Source organism: Cucurbita moschata, unplaced genomic scaffold (genome assembly GCF_002738365.1).
Source record: "Cucurbita moschata cultivar Rifu unplaced genomic scaffold, Cmos_1.0 Cmo_Scf00002, whole genome shotgun sequence".
Taxonomy (NCBI): domain Eukaryota; kingdom Viridiplantae; phylum Streptophyta; class Magnoliopsida; order Cucurbitales; family Cucurbitaceae; genus Cucurbita; species Cucurbita moschata.
In genome coordinates this window covers 3,399,233-3,416,922 of record NW_019268518.1, presented here as the reverse complement: position 1 = coordinate 3,416,922, position 17,690 = coordinate 3,399,233, and the positions used below count along the sequence as shown (strand labels likewise).

Genomic DNA, 17,690 nt, shown 5'->3' with positions numbered 1-17,690 from the left:
CATTATTATAGCATAGCCGTTCATATTTTGAATCCTATCCTAAAAATAAGATTGTTGTAAAGAAAGATGGTAAAAATAGGATAAAGAGAGACTTAATTTTAAATCTAGAGACGTGAGATTTTGAGTCTTATTGTAAAAATATGATTCTTATAAAGAAAGAGACACGGAGACATTTTAAATTCTATAATTTTTAATAATTTTTAATACTATTCTAAAATGGGAAAATTACAGAGAAAGAGACATAGATTTTGAATCTTATTATAAAAATATACCCAAAGAGATAAAATATACTATTTTGAATCCGGAGTAGGACGAACATTTTAAACTTGTTTTAAAAACAAGAATGATATAGGAGGGACGATAGAGATTTTGAATAGTATTGCAAAAATAGAATTGTTATAAATAAAAGTAAGAGACCCGTACATATCTTAATTATAAAGATTCTTATTAGGAGAGATAAGTTTGTTATAAAGATTCTCGAGGAGACTGGTACATATCTTAAATACTATTATTTTAAATAGTATTGTGATTGTTATAAGAGAGATCTATTGTAAAAATAGAATAAGAGACTGGTATAAATTTTGAATCTATGGTTACCCTAGGATTGTCCTATTGAGAGAGAGGATTCTGAATTATAAAAATAAGATTGAAAATAGGATTGCTGTAAAGAAAAGACAAATTGTTACACTAGATTTATACAGATTTTGACCCACCTGATTTTGATTTTGACACCAATTTATATGGATTTTGATACCTTAACACTGTATTACAAGTAGCTTTTGATTTTGACACCAAATTTAGACAGAGTATTGATTTTGATTTGGACACAAAGACACTGTATTTATTTTGTTTGATTTTGACACCAAATTTAGACACTGTATTCAATTTACATGATGTATAACGGTATCCATGTTGACACTATTTATAACCGACAATATGCTAGACAATTTATAACAAATTTAGACAATAGAGTGTGATTTTGACACCAAATTTTGACAATAGAATGTGATTAGATTTAGATAATAAAATGTGATTTTGACACTAAATTTAGACACTCGATTAATTTAGACATGAGTGACAATTAATTTAGACATCGGGGACACTTAATTTAGACATCGGTGACACTTAATTTTGACAAGGTGACACTTAATTTTGACACGGTGACACTTAATTGACATGCACGGTGACACTTAATTTAGACACGACACATTTAGAACGACACGAGTATCACAAATTTAGAACGACACCAGTATCACAAATTTAGAATGACACCAATATCACAAATTTAGAACGATATCAGTATCACATTTTGACACCAAATTTAGACGTTTAGACACGACACCAGTATCACATTTTGACACCAAATGTAGACGTTTAGACACGGTATCACATTTTGACATCAAATTTAGATCGTACATAACATTTTGATAAAAGTACATCACATTTTGACACCAAATTTAGACTTACACCAAATAAGTATTCAAAATACATCACATTTTGACACCACCAATTTTAGATGTACACTAATAAGTACATCACATTTTGACACCAAAGTTAGACGTACATAACATAAATAAACATTTAGACACCAAATTTAGACCTACATAACATAAATAAACATTTAGACACCAAATTTAGAACATAACATTTTGACACCAAAATTTAGACTGACATAACATTCACCAAAATTTAGACAGACATAACATACCAAATTTAGAACATAACATTTTGACGACAAAATTTAAGGTTACAAATTTAGAACAACATTTTGACACCAAATTGAGAGGTAACATAACATTTTGACACCAAATTTAGGCGTACTACTACCAAATTTAGACGTACATATTTTTTTTTTTGTACATATTTTGACACCCGATTACACAGATTACGATTTTGATACAATTTTGACCTTTAAAAAAAATAAAAATAAGATATAAAGTATAAATTTTGAATAGGATTTAAAAATAAATTCAAATTTAAAAGTAGGATCATTTAAAGGAAGTTATAGATTTAAAAGTAGAATTTTTGTAATAAAAAAAAAATAGATTTTGAATCAGTATGAGTTTTAAAAATAGTTTTAAATATGTTTTAAAAATAGTTAATTATTGTTAGAGTTCATTCGCCTATCAATTTTGCTTTAATTTCTCAACTTATGTAACAATTTAATTTATACCATAAAAAATCTCTTCCAAACAGAGTAACTTTTATTTGATATACAACTTAAATCATTAAAAACTCTCACAAAAAACAACTTAACAATAGACAAATTTTTATCTCCAATCAATTTAACCTTCTACCAATCAAAGAAACCACATCAAATATGTTAAACCTCTTGGGATAAAGCACCTATAACCACCACCTTCAAAATTAGAAAGGCAAAAACATAAGAACTTCAATAATTTGGCTTAGACCCTATAATTTCTTAAGAAGTTTCAACTGGAAATCAAAATCCTTTATTCCAATAAACTCATCCATCTCTCATCCCCATTCTCAAATAGACAAAATAATCAAAACTGTTTCTCATTCCATTACAAGTTTACAACGCCATAAAGGGAGAACTTGGATGGCTAAATTTACAGCATAAACAACTTTATAAAGCTCTGTCCACTTCTAACTACTAAGGACAACATCAAACAGATATCAGACGAACCATTCGGGTCGGGTTTAATGCACAACATCACATGGCTGGCGGACAAAGTAACTATGGAAGGAAAAATGGGTGAATAGTGTTCACATAAATTGCCTAGCTTCAAAAATAGATGGGATATTGTACCATTCGTGCTATAAACTGTCGCCTTCCCGTCGATTATCGTCTCTGTTAGCCATCAAACTCAAGGATGGGTGTGATTCCATGTGTGGAAATAATAACTTAAGACGAAATGCATCAACTCCATTCAAGTAATAATGAAAGAGTCGTTTCGCCCTTATAAACCCGAGACGACCATATAGTGCAAGTGCTCCTTTGTTTGTAACTTCAGCTTCTAGTGTGACCTTCAGTCAAGATAGTATCAGATGGTAAGTTGTAAGTTAGCATGTCACATTGCACAAAACAAAGCTCATAAAGAAGAGGAAACGAGCGATCCTCTCCCTCGAGGTCGAAAAAATTATAGAAAACAATTCCAATAGGCAAAGCGAATAAAAGAGTGGCTGCAGACTTGGATAAAATGAGAAGGCCAGCATGAAAAGAGTCTGACAACATCCTTAAAAGGAGGTTTAACCACGTTTTTCTAAAAGATATTTGATTTCTTTTGAAAGGGTGACTGCATAATAATTGCATTAACCATCTACTCAAACAATACAAAACATGAGTAAGAAAATGGTAGCCACGCTATTGTATGGAATTAAACTAAATAAGAAATGATTTGTGTGAGATCCCACATCGGTTGAGAAGGAGAATGAAGCATTTTTTATAAAGGTGTGGAAATCTCTCCCTAACCTATGCATTTTAAAACCTTGAGGGAAAGCCCAGAGAGGACAATAACGGCTAGCGGCGGGCTTGGGTTGTTACAATTTAGTTCAAATTGTCAAATCATGTAATTGTTACAATTTAGTTCAAATTGTCAAATCATGTAAAAAAAAAAAAAAAAAAAATGCTACTCAAGATGGTATTACGGCAGGAAAATTCAACATAAACCATTAATCTCAAATTCAGATCAGTTTCAGCTACATCTATACCATCCATTCAGGATAACTCCCAAAGATTATTCAGCCTGGTAAATTTGAGCCACATTCAAAACGATTAGACTTCCAAACTTGAGAATGCTCCTTTTCTTTTAAACTGAAAGTGTTCAAAACAAGTTGAGCACAAGTCATCTAATCAACAAATCCTGTACGTTTGTTGCCTAGCTCTACAACATTGGAATTGAGATACTTGCTATAATATTAATATCTAAGATAGGTAGCCCCCAAACCCTAAACCTGTAATCTCAAAAGTAAACATGTTCCCCATCATTCTTGCACACCTCAAACCTTCTTAGTAAGGAGAGGAAATGAATTCTCTTCTAATTTAATAACTTATGTGCCATATCAACACCCAAAACCTTTTGACTTCTCTAGTTCCCCAAATCATGATCGAACTTTCACTACAACTTAATTCATTTTATGGTTAGGACACTCGGAAAAATACTCGGTATCTGGTAGCTATCTCCAAGGGGTTTCAAAGTTTCCTTCTTTTTCTTATCTAAATTAAAGGTCATTACTACCCAACCTTTGGGTTCGTTTAAGGAAACACATCAATACTTTAAATTGTTACATTTCAATCCTTTTTATATATTCCATTTTTTCCAATGTAAGAAAACAACAGTCAACTTAAAAGAGAGATATATGAGGTTAGATCACTAAATATATCATCAATTAAAATTTCCACATTGAATGATTGACTTGTAGTTGTAATTATCTTCAGTAAAGTTATGACATAATATCACATGGTGGAGTTAAGCTAATTTTCTTTCTAATTGTCGTATGAAAGGCACTCGCTTGGATCAAAACAGAGCTTGATGAAAGCAGATGTCTCCAAATCCAATTTACCAAGTAGTACCGAATAGGAGTACGGGATTGAAAGAGAATTTGTGGTGAAAAGACCACTTGGGATTTAAAGGAAATGACATAGCAAGTATAATATCAGAGATGCATGCTCGAGCTGCATTTTTCTTTACAAGGGAACAATAGTTGATGCGGACTATTAACTTGCAGTTCAGTGATTCAATTAAAAAAGTTAGAAATCAATCACTATCATATCGGGAAGGGAACTCACAAGTTAGTTGCTTTGACTCCTTTAATGAATCAATAAAGGAACATAAATGTTGGCATATATAATATAGAGGGAATACCATATTTGATGCTAACATACCTCATCACAACCTGATTCCATCATGACTCTTATTGATCTCGTGACAAGCTCGGTAGCTACAATACAGAGAAAAAAATTGATAATAATGAAGATCTTGAACTCTAATAGGTTTATAACAAAAATAATGTATCTTAAAACCAAATTTAAAATGGAAAAACATTATGGAGTAGGTTCAATGTTATGGTAATAAACAAATGATGTTCTAATCTGTTAGACGAACACGACTTTCCACAATGGTATGATATTGTCCACTTTGAGCATAAGCTCTCATAGCTTTGCTTTGGGCTTCCCCAAAAGGTCTCAGACCAATGGAGAGAGTATTCCTCGATTATAAACCCATGATCATTCCCTAAATTAGCCAATGTGGGACTCTCATCATCCAACACCTCCCCTCGAACAAAGTATGTCTCCCCTTAATCGAGGCTCGACTCCTTTGGAGTCTTAGTCATTTTTTGACTATGCCTTCGAGGAGGCTTGACTCCTTTTCTTTTGGAGTCCTTTGTTTGACATTTGAGGATTTACCAATCTATTGGCACAACTAAGTTTTAGGGCATGGCTCTGATACCATGTTAGACGAACACGACTCTCCACAATGGTATGATATTATCCACTTTGAGTCCTTTGTTTGACATTTGAGGATTTACCAATCTATTGGCACAACTAAGTTTTAGGGCATGGCTCTGGTACCATGTTAGACGAACACGACTCTCCACAATGATATGATATTGTCCACTTTGAGCATAAGCTCTCGTGGCTTTGCTTTTGGCTTCTCCAAAAGGGCTCAGACCAATGGAGAGAGTATTCCTTGATTATAAACCCATGATCATTCCCTACATTAGCCGATGTCGGACTTTCATCATCCAACGTAATCAACGGTTAGGAAGAGAAAATTGGGATCATGATCTAGAGTAAGCAGGCATTCTTGTCAAAGAGAATTGAGTAGAAACTATTCTAATATGTAATTATATTGTAAGAACATAGAAATCCAAGTAAATTATACAAATGAATCTTCCGAAGAAATTACAGCTCCAATTTACATGGAAAACTATTGAAAGCTTACAGATAGGATAACTCAAACAGCTACGAGCAACTAGAACCGAAAATTGCAATGATCACGCATTAGAGTAAATGAGCCATTATCAAACACGGATAAATAACAATCACTTCATATAAACAAGAAAAGCAAGGAAAAATTTACCAATGCCTTTGCCTCTATAAGGCTTGATGACCACCAACATGGCAATGTACCCTCTGAAAGTGCCCCTATGCTCTCCCATCTTACAAACCACCGTCCCGACACATTTTCCTCGATGGAAGGCCTGAAGAAACAACAAAAATTAAAGAGAATGGCAACGATCATGATCTAATTAGTCAGAGATTTGACACAAAAGCGAGATTAATACCAGGAATGATAGTTGAGGCCAGAGATATACGAAGTAACGATAGGTGAATATGGAGTAGGGTTCGCTGAGTTCTTGATCGACGAGATTCATGATAAGAGGCAAGTGATGCTCACCGCCATAGCTTACGTACTCTATCTCCGATGCTTCAAATTCAACTTTCCTCGTTTCTCCCTCTTCTACAACGCCGTCCACCTTCGCTTCCATTCTCTATTCTTCTCGCCGGAGACCGCCGCGTCGCCTGAAGGAATGCCGCGGAATTTTGGATAAATCAATCAGTGCGAGAGAATTAAACTCAAATACCAGAAAAAGATCGAACCCTTTGAATCCCTGAAAATCTTTATTTATTTAAATTATTAAAATTACCCCGAAATTTTTACCCAAATAAATTTGGTTAATTCAAGTATTACTCAATCAAATATATTGATTAAAAAATGAATATTTAAATTTTTTAATAAAAACTCGAGTATGCACTCGTCTCCAACGTCGAAGATTTAGTTCTCGTATTTAAAATAAATAAAACTTATCTAGACGTTGGAGACCATACAGGGGTATAGCACAGTCTGTGAGAGAAAATTCAAGCTCACGATCCGTCTGCATAGTGTCGGCCTCAACCTGGAAGACAAGGATCCTTAACTCAGTCTCGAACACATTCTAAAGACATCTATTGTGTTTGTCTTATTTTTTGTCACTAGCTAGGTAGATGGGTCCACAGAGCGCAATGCATCCAAGGCATTACATTCCAACAAACTTGTCAGACACTCTTGTCATGCCTAAGTCTAACTTTGTCCTCATACAAAAAAAGCATAGCGTATTTTGAACGAGTAAAGTTCATTTTGGCACATCTATACCCGTCTTATATACATGATTTGAAATATATCAATTATATAAAATATACTAGAAATTCATCCCTACTTCAAGATAAATATTTCTCGTACAATGTCATAATCTAGCAATTACGATGACACGTCTATTTCAACCGGATATGGTAATTTGTAGTCAATATATATAATTTGATAAAAAAAAATTAGAAGACTCGTGCTTGAAAAACTAATTTGACCATATTTAGTAATTTCAGTAGTACCTAGTCTTGAACAAATTTTAGTTTGATTAATGCATAAATTGATAAATTGATGATAATTCGGTTATAATTCACAAATTTTAATGCAAATTTATGTATAGAATCATTTTTCTTTGAAATTCGGTCATTTTTGTTTCATATTTTATAATTCATTAAAGGCAAATGAACATACAATTATCATTAATTTTTTAAATTAACTTGTTTCTTTTAATAGTATTTAAAAAATATATTTAAATTTTAGACAAAATTTAAATACAATTATTGTTAATTTTAAAAATAAACTTTGTTTTAAAAACACTCTGCCAGGGATTAAATTTAAAAGAATATATTTAAATTTTTAAAAGATTTGTCAGTAAAAATACTCATAAAATTTTAATGATAGTATTAACACTTTTTATGAAATAAAAAATTATTGTCATTGATCTATGAATAGAAATAGTTTTTTTTTTTTTTTTTAAGTTTAAGGTATTATCTAAAATTTTGAAAGTTAAAGATATTAAAAATTTAGTTCTAAATATATATATATAAATAAAAGAATGGAAATAAGATATAAGAACTAAAAATAATATTTAAACTTAATTTTTTTTATAATATTAAAATAAAATTTTTTATTCCAAAATTTAAAAATAGTATAATCCAAGTCCCCAAATTTAAGAAACTGTTTCATTAAGTCCACGAATCAACGGCTCCATTAAATAATTAATGAATCACTAATATGGCAATTTTATGATAAAATAATAATTAGTGGAATAAAAGTAATAATGATAATAATTAAAAATAAAAAAAAAGTAAATCAATAAAAAAAATACCCGTTTGTAGTCAGTAAAAAAAATATTCTTAATTTTAAATTTTAAATTTTGTTATGAGTAATAACGAAATTTTTTTTATAAATATTTTGAAAACAAAATATTTCCTTTAAAACAAATGATAATTGACAATGATATTTTTTAATTTTTAATGTTTTAAGTTAAAAAGATTTTTTTTAGACTTTCTTTAATTTAAAAATATTATTAAATTTTTTTTGAAAGTTAGCCAAAATAAAAACCATTCTTTATTATTATTATTATTTTTTGACCTAAAAATAATTTGATTTTATTTTGACTCAAAAAAAAAAAAAAAAAAAAAGTGACGGAGAGTCCAAAGCGAAAGGCGCCAAAAGGCCATTGATTAAGGGCGAGGGAAGAGTGTTAAATAAAAAAAAAAACGGGGGTTGGGGCATAGTCGTTGCATGCAACCTCAGAACTTTTCCTCCACCTGTATCCCTCCTCCTCTCCCCAACTTTCATCCCTCCTCACCGTCCATCCGTCTCTCACTTCCTCGCCACTACCCTTCTCTCCTCCCTCCTCTTAACCATGCTTAACCTTTTTCTCTCTCTCTCTCTCCTCCCTCTCTTAACCATGGTTAACCCATTTCTCTCCCTCCCCTCATTTATACAAACATACTCCATTCATTTAACCACCATTAACTTCAACCTCTACAAACTCACTCCATTCACTTAACCATGGTTAACTTAACTTCCCATAGGAATACTTAATTTAACTCTTTCTCTCGTTTCACGTTATTTGATTTAATGGGTAGTCAGTATTTAACCATGGTTAAATTTATTTAATGGTGGTGTGTAGATAGATAAATAGAGAGGTATGATACGGATATAATTGTTATGTTATGGTTGTTTTTTTACCCTTCCTCTATTTCACCACTCCCTTAGCTTCCACACTTCCCCTTTCTCTCTTGCCAAAAATAGCACATTATCTACTGCCCCTTTCTCTCTTCCTCCTCCTCCTCCTCATCATCATCATGATGTCCATCATCAACCAGGATCACTGCCCACTCCAAGACGTCAACCACCGCCTCGCCGCCGCTTCCCCCGATCTCGCCGCCGCGGTTCCCGGCTTCGGCGGCGGTGGAGTCCACCGCAAGAAGAGGATGGCCCGCCAGCGCCGCTCTTCTTCTAATCTTCACTTCTCCTTTCCTCCTTCTTCTTCTTCCGCCCACCTCCCTCCCCCTCGGGTACTCTTCTTCTACTTCTTTTACTCTCTTTATTTTTATTATTATTTTTTTTTTTTTGTAATATGGGATTTAAAGGGATTTTTTTTTTATAAAGAAAACCCAATAAAATTTAATTATAGCATAGGATTAAAGTCATGTAACTATTTAAAAATTGATATAAAATATGAGTAAAATATTTTATTAATATTTTTGAGCCACTAAAAATAATCCAAATATTCAAGAGGGAGTTAGAAGCAGCAGCATGGATTGGTGCAATGGTGCAAGAACAATATTAATAAAATAAAAGAAAATAAAAGAAAAATAAAAGAAATGCATTTGTTAGGGTAATTTGGTAATTAAAGTGGAAGAAGGAGGTGAATTACTTAAGGGTTAAGAATTTGTAAGGCAACCCTAAATAAAGTAGTTTATGAAAACGAGCAAAAGGTAAGCGAATCAAAGGAGGGTTACCATGTATATGTTTAGGTACAGATTATTACTAAAATCCAAATATTTATTTATATTTGTTTTTTTTTTTAATTTAATTTTTTTTTTGGTTCATCAAACACGATATCATTCTTGTACTTTTTTTTTCTTGTTTGATGTTATGTTTTCGATCCTAATGTTGGATTTTTAGGTGGTCGTGTCGGGGTCCGTGTCATTGGTGTTTTTGAACTCTTTTTTCGTAATGTGTTTGGAAATCACGGTCGGGATTCTTCGATTCGATTTGGTTTAGTTTTGATGTAGCTTTTGAGTTTCGAAACTAAGAGTTTTTTAGCGCTTAGGGTTTCGGGTTGGGATTCTTCGTTTCGGTTCGATTTTTGATATAGTTGTTGAATTTTGAAACAAACGGTTTTTCCGAGTTTAGGGTTTCGGGTCTTTTTTAGGATTTAGGGTTTCAGGTAGGGATTCTTCATTTCGGTTCGATTTTGATATAGTTGTCGAGTTTTAAAACAAAGGATTTTCAGGATTTAGGGTTTCGAGTTGGGATTCTTCATTTCGGTTCGATTTTGATATAGTTGTCGAGTTTTAAAACAAAGGATTTTTCGGGTTTAGCGTTGGATTTTGGGTTCGGTCCGATTTTGATTAGTTGTGATAAAAAAAAAAAGTTTTATTATTATTTATTATTATTATTATTTTGTAAATTGAATGAACAGGTAATTGATCCAAGAAGGCTGAAGTTTCTTTTTCAGAAGGAGCTGAAGAACAGTGATGTTAGCTCTCTTAGGAGAATGATACTCCCAAAGGTGTTGATGAACAAAATTATAATATGCTTTTTAATTAATTAATTAATTAATTACTTAATTAATAACTAATTAACACAAATTATTTCTCAGAAAGCAGCTGAAACTCACCTCCCAACTTTGGAGTCTAAAGAAGGAATCATCATCACCATGGATGACTTGGATGGAGTCCATGTTTGGAACTTTAAATATAGGTTCGGTTCGGCTCGGTTCCGTTCCGTTCGGTTTGGTTTTGTATGTATAATTATGTTTTTAAAATGGTTGAATTTTGCAGGTTTTGGCCGAATAACAATAGTAGAATGTACGTACTTGAAAACACGGGTAAGCTCTCCTCAAATCGTTATCAAACAGAGTTTAGTTTCTGTTCACGTTATGATCTAACATAGATATCGTAATTTTGACATTGAGTTGTCGCAGGGGACTTCGTCAACGCCCATGGCATACAACTAGGAGATTTCATCTTGGTTTACCAAGATTTTGAAGATCATAGCTACGTAAGCTAGTTTCGTTTTGTTTCCAATAGGATAATCTTCGTAACACTTAGTATTTGTTTAATCTCTAATTAATTTTGTAGGTCATTCAAGCAAAAAAGGCATCCGATCCAGAAATATATTCCGACATAGCAAATAGTTGCGTTATGAATGGCGATATTGTGTTTCAAGACTTCAATGCTAGCAAAGCTGCTAACTCTATGTACGTGCCTAGTTCAACTATGGACGATCCCGTGTCATCGTTTATCTACGATACTAGCTCAGCTTTCGATAACGATTCGTCGTTTGACTTTATGAGTAGCTCAATGACCAACTACTCGAGAATGGGAGGTATCGAAGGCTTTGGATCAGTCGAGAACTTGTCGCTCGATGACTTCTACTAAGAGACATAGCTACAATAATAGTAAAGAAGCTGGTGCATGGTTCCACAACATGATCAAATATTTAGCTAGAAAAACCTTTGGAGGAGGAGAAAGGTTTGAACTTAATTATTTTGGTGCTAAAATGTGACCATGCAAGTTTGTATAATAAAAGAATGCCAAGCTTTGAAAGTCGCTGCCTTGTGTCTTGTGTTTTCTACCGTCTTACCAGTCTTACTCGTGCTGCTTCAATCAGCCATAATTAAGGATGTATATGAGTTGCGGTTGAGTTGAAATTTTTTTTTGGTTGGTTACTCGAGCAACTCGTATAGGATTTACGATCTAACCTAACCAAACTCAACCCTTTATTTTTTGGTTGAGTTTTGTTCGTTTGTTAATTTATTCATTTTTTTAATTATTTTAAAAAAATCTACGAGTACGTGATACATTAATAACTAAAATCTCATAAGTTTCTAATATAAAATATTTACAAGTCACGACGCATCATTAATATTGATTATAAACACAAATATTTTTATATTTTTTTTAAGTGGAGTTGGGTTGAGTTATAACTCTATTTTTTTATTGATTGGGTTGACCCGACCACGTAAATATCAACCTGCAAATAGAATAAATTTTCGATTTTCTAAAAAATCAGTTAAACCAAAATAAAAATGAAAAATTAACTTTTTTTTTTTTTAGATTGCTTCTACCATAAACTAATAATTGAGGAATTTTAGTTATTATTGTTATTTTATTTAATTCTATAATTATTTTTTTAAAGAGTAAAACGTCATTTTTTTTTAACCCTTTAAAAGGTGTCACAATACACTCCTTTGAGGTCTTAGGTGTTCGTTCTCTTCCCTAAATAATGTGGGATTTTACAATCCACCCCTTTGGAAGAGATCCTCCAATCTACCCCTTTCAGGGTCCAGCATCTTTGTTGGCACATCGCCTTGTGTTCACCCTTCTACAAGGCTCAGTCTCCTCGTTGGCACATCGCCTAGTGTCTAGCTCTAGTATCAACTATAACACCTCAAGTCCATCGCTAGCATATATTGTTATCTTTTCAACTTCCCTTTTCAAAATTTCCATCAAGATTTTTAAAACTCGTCTTACTTTGAGAAGTTGCCACACCCTTATAAAAAATGTCACGATCAAACTACAAATAGAAGACACAGAAGCGGCACAAGTGACACGCACCCGATAACATAAAAGTCAAAGACAAATAATATAACGTGATCGAGGAGGACAGTGTATTAGGACAATATTCTATATTAGGTTTCTTACCTGTTTAGTTTTTCCCTTGATTTTTTCTGCCTGACAGCTCGACACACCTGCACAGTCTTGGCAGTATGGCTTCCAAATGGAGCTCATGCACGGCTCTCCTACATTATTTAACCTAATTATTAATTTCTTTTTACTTTTGGGTTAAATTCCAATTTTTCACTGAGGGTAATTATTTTTTTTTACCGCTTCGAAGCTTCGGAACAGCTTGGAACTGGGAATTGTGAAGTTAATCGAAATCCTTGATTCTACAGTTCTATTGAAAACCCTAATTCGTTTTCGTTGATTTTACTCTGGAATTAGGGCTCGAAGCTTTCAAGGTGGGTTCTGCGCCACGTTAATGGCGGAAACTACTAACACAGAGGAGTCCGTATTTGATGCGAAGCGCAAAGTTGATACCTGCTCTGAAGAGAAACAGGAGCGTTCGAACAAAATTCAGAAGCTCGAAGTGGTTGAGGGCGATTCCTGCAATGCTGTGAAGAATGGTGTGAGTGGTGGAGGGATTGATGGCGATTCTTTGGTTGAGGGAGGGAAAGATGGTGGAGTTTGTGTGGATGTGGGAGAAGCAGAAGATGAAGATTATGAGGAGGTGGACAGCGACGAGGATGAGGAGGAAGATGGCAGCGACGATGGTGGAAAGTTGAGTGGGAAAGTGGATGAGGATCGTAAGGGGAAGGGTATCATGAAGGACGACAAAGGAAAAGGGAAATTTATTGAGGAGGAGGAAGACGACGACGACGACGACGACGACGATGGAAGTGAGTTAGGCTCTGAAGAGAGCGATTTGTCGGATGATCCGCTTACGGAGGTCGATTTGGACAACATACTTCCTTCAAGAACGCGAAGGCGGACTGTTCATCCTGGAGTTTATTTTGCTACGGATCTGGGGAACGACAACGATGATAGCAGCGATAGCGATGCTTGAATCTAGACGAGGAAGGTCAGTAAACTCGGAAATTGAACCTTGGAGTTAGTAGAAGTGATGTGAGTTGATATTGTAATGAATTTCATCATATAATTTGATTTTTAAGCTTACATGTTTTCTTCCCACTTTGATATCCGAAGCATTGCTTGCATCTATTGGTTTTGTTTCTTAACAACGCAGAATCAGTATTAAGTCTTTCTTTCTAGGGGAATTGTACCCATCACTCTTAATTGAAAGCCAAAATTTTACTCACTTAAGCTAAATTAGTGGATATCAGAAGAACATATAATTCTTGCTCATTGAGAAGTTTTTGGGATTCAAGCACTATTGCAGTAGAGCCTGCCACTAAGAAGAAACCTTGAGAACAGTAAAACATTGGGCCGCAGATCTTTTCCTCTCATAGATTGTAATCATGCAAATGCCTCTTGGAGTGAAAATTTTCCTGGGAAAAGACTCGCTTGATGACAATAACTTGCTAATCTGTTGGGGAGAAATCCTGTTCAATGAAAGGATTGTTTTTTACATTTCTTTTCTTTCTTTCTGTTTGTCAAATTATCTCTGTTGCAGGAGAAGTTAGTGATGGGCTCATGTTGATTGTTGTTCTTTGCTACTTATTAGTGCGTTTGACGATATATGTGACTATATGAGTCTTCAGTATTGGTTTTTGCTACTGTCATTCTTGGGTCTATCGAACTTATTCATTTAGGAATTTTTTATCCGTGGTATGTTATAGAGGTGCTGGTATAATTTTATTTTTCCTCATGTTCATGTGTAACTGATTTGATAGAACTCTATCTCTGTCTTTCTGTCTGTCTGTCTGTCATTTTTTGTAGCGTATGGATATGCACAATATGCACAATATGCTGAGAGGGTATGGGTGTAGGGGGTGGAGACTAAGAAACAATGTACTGGTTCTCATTGAAAAAAACAATGAACTGGTGGTGTAGGACATGTGCCAAAGATTAGAGGAGGAGGATCTTCTACTAAGTTCAGAATCCAAGGGGGGAGGGTGGAATGGTGGAGATCACAAAGCTTCTTCAGTTGTGGATAGAATCAAAATCTGAACCATGGGGGAGAGATAAGAATAGGCACAAAATTCACAACTCTATTAAGCTAGCTACTCCAAACTTTTTAGTCCTAGAAGTTGTCACTTGGTAAGTGGCTTAGCCCCTTTGAGAGACACTCCCCCTTCTCTTGTAGACAGAAATTATGCTACCCCACCTAAGGAGCGGTGGGGTAGGGGTAGGGGTAGTTAATTCAGACATGGGAACTTAATTTGGAGGGTAGCTAGAAGTCGTATCTAACTTTTGGATAATCTTTGTGTGGATTTCTTCTGACAAAATTTTTCGAAGTAGTAGTGTTTAAGGTGGCTTCAGTCTTCAACAGCCACCCCACTCCTTTGAAAGCAACCTATGCTATCCCTTCCCAAGTAGCGGTGGAGTGATTTTGAAAGAATTGAGGCATAAAACTCCGATGCAACGTTGAGTGACATCCTACTGTGTCATCATGGCAAAAAGAGAGAAAAAGAAAGTCTGTGGTTTACTTCTGACTAATTTTTTCAAACTAGTTTGGCTTGGTTGTTATGAGAGGTTGAGAGAGGATGAGAAAGTTGTTTAATTTCCCTGACATGGATTCACCCCAGGTGTTGGTAGAATATCTCGGTGGCACAAGAAGTTGTTTGAAGACAGTGTGTTCTAGGAAAGGGCACTCGAATAGAAACTAGTAACTTTGAGGGGAAGCCTGAAAAGGAAAGTCCAAAGAGGACAATATCTCTTAGCGGTGGGCTTGGCTTGGGCTGTTACAAGAACCATGTCGTTCCGTACTTGGGGGTTCTCTGGCTTGGGCTGTTACAAGAACCATGTCGTTCCGTACTTGGGGGTTCTCTGGCTTGGGCTGTTACAAGAACCATGTCGTTCCGTACTTGGGGGTTCTCTGGCTTGGGCTGTTACAAGAACTATGTCGTTCCGTACTTGGGGGTTCTCTGGCTTGGGCTGTTACAAGAACCATGTCGTTCCGTACTTGGGGGTTCTCTGGCTTGGGCTGTTACAAGAACCATGTCGTTCCGTACTTGGGAATTCAGGAGAACCGCTGAGACACGCTCCATCATCTTTGATAATCTTTCAACCATTTGATTACTGTAAAATTAAGCTCCCAAGTACTATTCTAAGAACTAATTGGAAGTGTGTTAGTGATGATTATAGGAAAGGGAGGCATGATGTATGACTTTGTGGTTAGTCAAGAATCTTCCTGGAATTATATTATTACATGGATCTGGCAATGGGAATTGGGGATGGAATAAACTCTGGTTTCAGTTTGGATGCATATTTTGTTTTTGTTTTTGATTGTGCGTGCAGTTCTCAACCTGTGCAGGAATCTATTCTCTGCATTGATTGATATGAAGGGTTTCTTTTAATTTCTTTCCTTTTCAATCCTCCTCTTTCTTCTTTTTATTCTAAATATGAACCATAAGTTTGTATCTCATGCTTCCCTTCCTGGAAACTGTAGTCCTACGCCCCCATATTCTTCTTTCTTCTTTGGTGATGGTGTTCCCTTTGGCCGTGGAGGCTTGCGATGACCGACTTTTTTCGATCATCACGACGTCAAGGCTCCAAACAACTAACTCCAAATGATGCCCCATGTTAAATGTCGGGCCAAATCAACTCACTTAACAACGACGACACCAAATCAACTGGCGAGCCAGCATTGTACTCCTCCCTCAAAATGTCGTTGGAGTGAAATTTGGCTAAATTAATAGAAATACCCATTGACCAAAGTCAATTTTACAAGTAAAAATATCATTTTTTTTATTTTGTAGAAAAATTCATAAACCAATACAACTCTGTTTATAATTCAGTTAAATCAAATCAGATTGTTTGAATCATATTATCCCTTATTTATACATTCCTAGCAGAGAAAAGCCCATTTGAGAAGAGAAGTGTATTTCAAATCAATCAATCAATTATTCTTTTTGCTCTTCATATTCTAACTCTATTTTTAAAAATCTAAAACCAAATTTGGATGCCGGTTAATTAGTGATATTGAATTAATTAGTGATATTGAATTAATTAGTGATATTGAATTAATTAGTGATATTTAATTAATTGGTGATATTTAATTAATTGGTGATATTTAATTAATTGGTGATATTTAATTAATTAGTGATATTTAATTAATTAGTGATATTTAACTCTCCCTGTAACGCCCCGTTGGGTTTAGTTATATATATATATGTGTGTTAAAATAAAAATAACAAAATAAAGAAAAAGAAAAAAAAACTGACCACCTCCTTTAATCTCTCCGTCCATCCCCTACCATATCTCCCTCAGTATCAATAACTCAGCAAAAAAAACAAAAATAGAAAGAAAAAAGTCCATCCCCTACCATATCTCCCTCAGTATCAATAACTCAGCAAAAAAAACAAAAATAGAAAGAAAAAAAATAGAAAGAAAATATTTTTCTGGAGGAAACCAGAATGAAGACAGATAATGGAGAGATGGTAGACAGAGATGTCATTTCAAAAGGTTAGTAGTCAGATTTACCTTTTTTTTTTAATTTATTTTTCTCTTTCTTTCTGCTGAGGATATTAGCAATTATTTAGATCTGAGTTAGAAATTTAGAAATTATCTGTTGCAATGATCTGAATTAGAAATTATATGTCGTAGCGAGGGTCCATGAAAATTGATAAAAAAAAAAGAATAGATAGATAAGGAGGAGAGAAAGATAGGGAAAAGAAAGATCTGGATACATATTCAAAGAAAATAAAATCTAGCAATAGAATTAAAATATGAGACAGAGAAGAAAAGAGAGAAAGATTGGAAGACAGATCAAATAAAAATAAAAAATACCAAATTTGGAAAACATAATCAAAAGAGATTTTCACAGGAAAGAAAGGAGATTAGATTTGGAAACAGTAAAGTTAAAGGAAGAATTAAACCCAGTGTAATAAACTGCCTAAAATAATGAAACTAATTAAAAGAATTAAATTTAAATGGCTTAAAATAATTAGATATGGAAGTAGAATTGAAAGGCTAAACAGAATTAGAGTAGAGAGAAACAAGAAAAAAAAAA

The 17,690-nt window shown here is 34.1% G+C and overlaps 3 protein-coding genes across 9 annotated transcripts; 2 read left to right on the top strand and 1 right to left on the bottom strand.

Annotated features, from left to right (window-relative positions):
• Positions 1–2,428: 2,428 nt before the first annotated feature.
• LOC111456211 (N-alpha-acetyltransferase MAK3-like) lies at positions 2,429–6,557 on the bottom strand. Of its 3 annotated transcripts, XM_023098031.1 has the most exons (5): positions 6,253–6,557; positions 6,048–6,168; positions 4,850–4,905; positions 2,774–2,991; positions 2,429–2,701 (listed from the first exon to the last, which is right to left on the bottom strand). In XM_023098031.1, exons 1-4 carry the CDS (start codon positions 6,454–6,456, stop codon positions 2,782–2,784), a joined length of 591 nt encoding a protein of 196 aa, XP_022953799.1. In that variant the 5' UTR covers positions 6,457–6,557; the 3' UTR covers positions 2,429–2,701; positions 2,774–2,781. The 3 variants fall into 3 exon arrangements, with proteins under 3 accessions (XP_022953799.1, XP_022953790.1, XP_022953805.1); XM_023098022.1 differs by having other exon boundaries at positions 2,429–2,991; XM_023098037.1 differs by having other exon boundaries at positions 2,429–2,991; positions 6,283–6,557.
• A 2,459-nt stretch (positions 6,558–9,016) lies between these two features.
• LOC111462796 (B3 domain-containing transcription factor FUS3-like) lies at positions 9,017–11,604 on the top strand. 2 transcript variants are annotated; one of them, XM_023106551.1, is made up of 6 exons: positions 9,017–9,340; positions 10,510–10,563; positions 10,654–10,754; positions 10,835–10,881; positions 10,978–11,054; positions 11,135–11,604. In XM_023106551.1, the coding sequence occupies exons 1-6, from the start codon at positions 9,128–9,130 to the stop codon at positions 11,432–11,434; spliced, it is 792 nt and encodes a 263-aa protein (XP_022962319.1). In that variant the 5' UTR covers positions 9,017–9,127; the 3' UTR covers positions 11,435–11,604. The 2 variants fall into 2 exon arrangements, with proteins under 2 accessions (XP_022962319.1, XP_022962310.1); XM_023106542.1 differs by having other exon boundaries at positions 10,474–10,563.
• A 1,332-nt stretch (positions 11,605–12,936) lies between these two features.
• LOC111430049 (nucleolin-like) lies at positions 12,937–16,209 on the top strand. Of its 4 annotated transcripts, none has more exons than XM_023066204.1 (2): positions 12,937–13,637; positions 16,187–16,209. In XM_023066204.1, the coding sequence occupies exon 1, from the start codon at positions 13,038–13,040 to the stop codon at positions 13,620–13,622; it is 585 nt and encodes a 194-aa protein (XP_022921972.1). In that variant the 5' UTR covers positions 12,937–13,037; the 3' UTR covers positions 13,623–13,637; positions 16,187–16,209. The 4 variants fall into 4 exon arrangements, with proteins under 4 accessions (XP_022921972.1, XP_022921946.1, XP_022921963.1 ...); XM_023066178.1 differs by having other exon boundaries at positions 16,128–16,206; XM_023066195.1 differs by lacking the exon at positions 16,187–16,209 and adding an exon at positions 15,265–15,283.
• Positions 16,210–17,690: the final 1,481 nt, after the last annotated feature.

Coding starts and splice junctions, on each gene's coding strand:
- LOC111456211 (XM_023098022.1), bottom strand. CDS start 6,456: ATGGAAGCGAAGGTGGACGGCGTTGTAGAAGAGGGAGAAACGAGGAAA. Junction 6,169..6,252: donor GGCCTCAACTATCATTCCTG/GTATTAATCTCG, acceptor TTGTTTCTTCAG/GCCTTCCATCGAGGAAAATG. Junction 4,906..6,047: donor TTATAGAGGCAAAGGCATTG/GTAAATTTTTCC, acceptor TCTGTATTGTAG/CTACCGAGCTTGTCACGAGA.
- LOC111430049 (XM_023066204.1), top strand. CDS start 13,038: ATGGCGGAAACTACTAACACAGAGGAGTCCGTATTTGATGCGAAGCGC.
- LOC111462796 (XM_023106542.1), top strand. CDS start 9,128: ATGATGTCCATCATCAACCAGGATCACTGCCCACTCCAAGACGTCAAC. Junction 9,341..10,473: donor CCCACCTCCCTCCCCCTCGG/GTACTCTTCTTC, acceptor TTGAATGAACAG/GTAATTGATCCAAGAAGGCT. Junction 10,564..10,653: donor GGAGAATGATACTCCCAAAG/GTGTTGATGAAC, acceptor ATTATTTCTCAG/AAAGCAGCTGAAACTCACCT.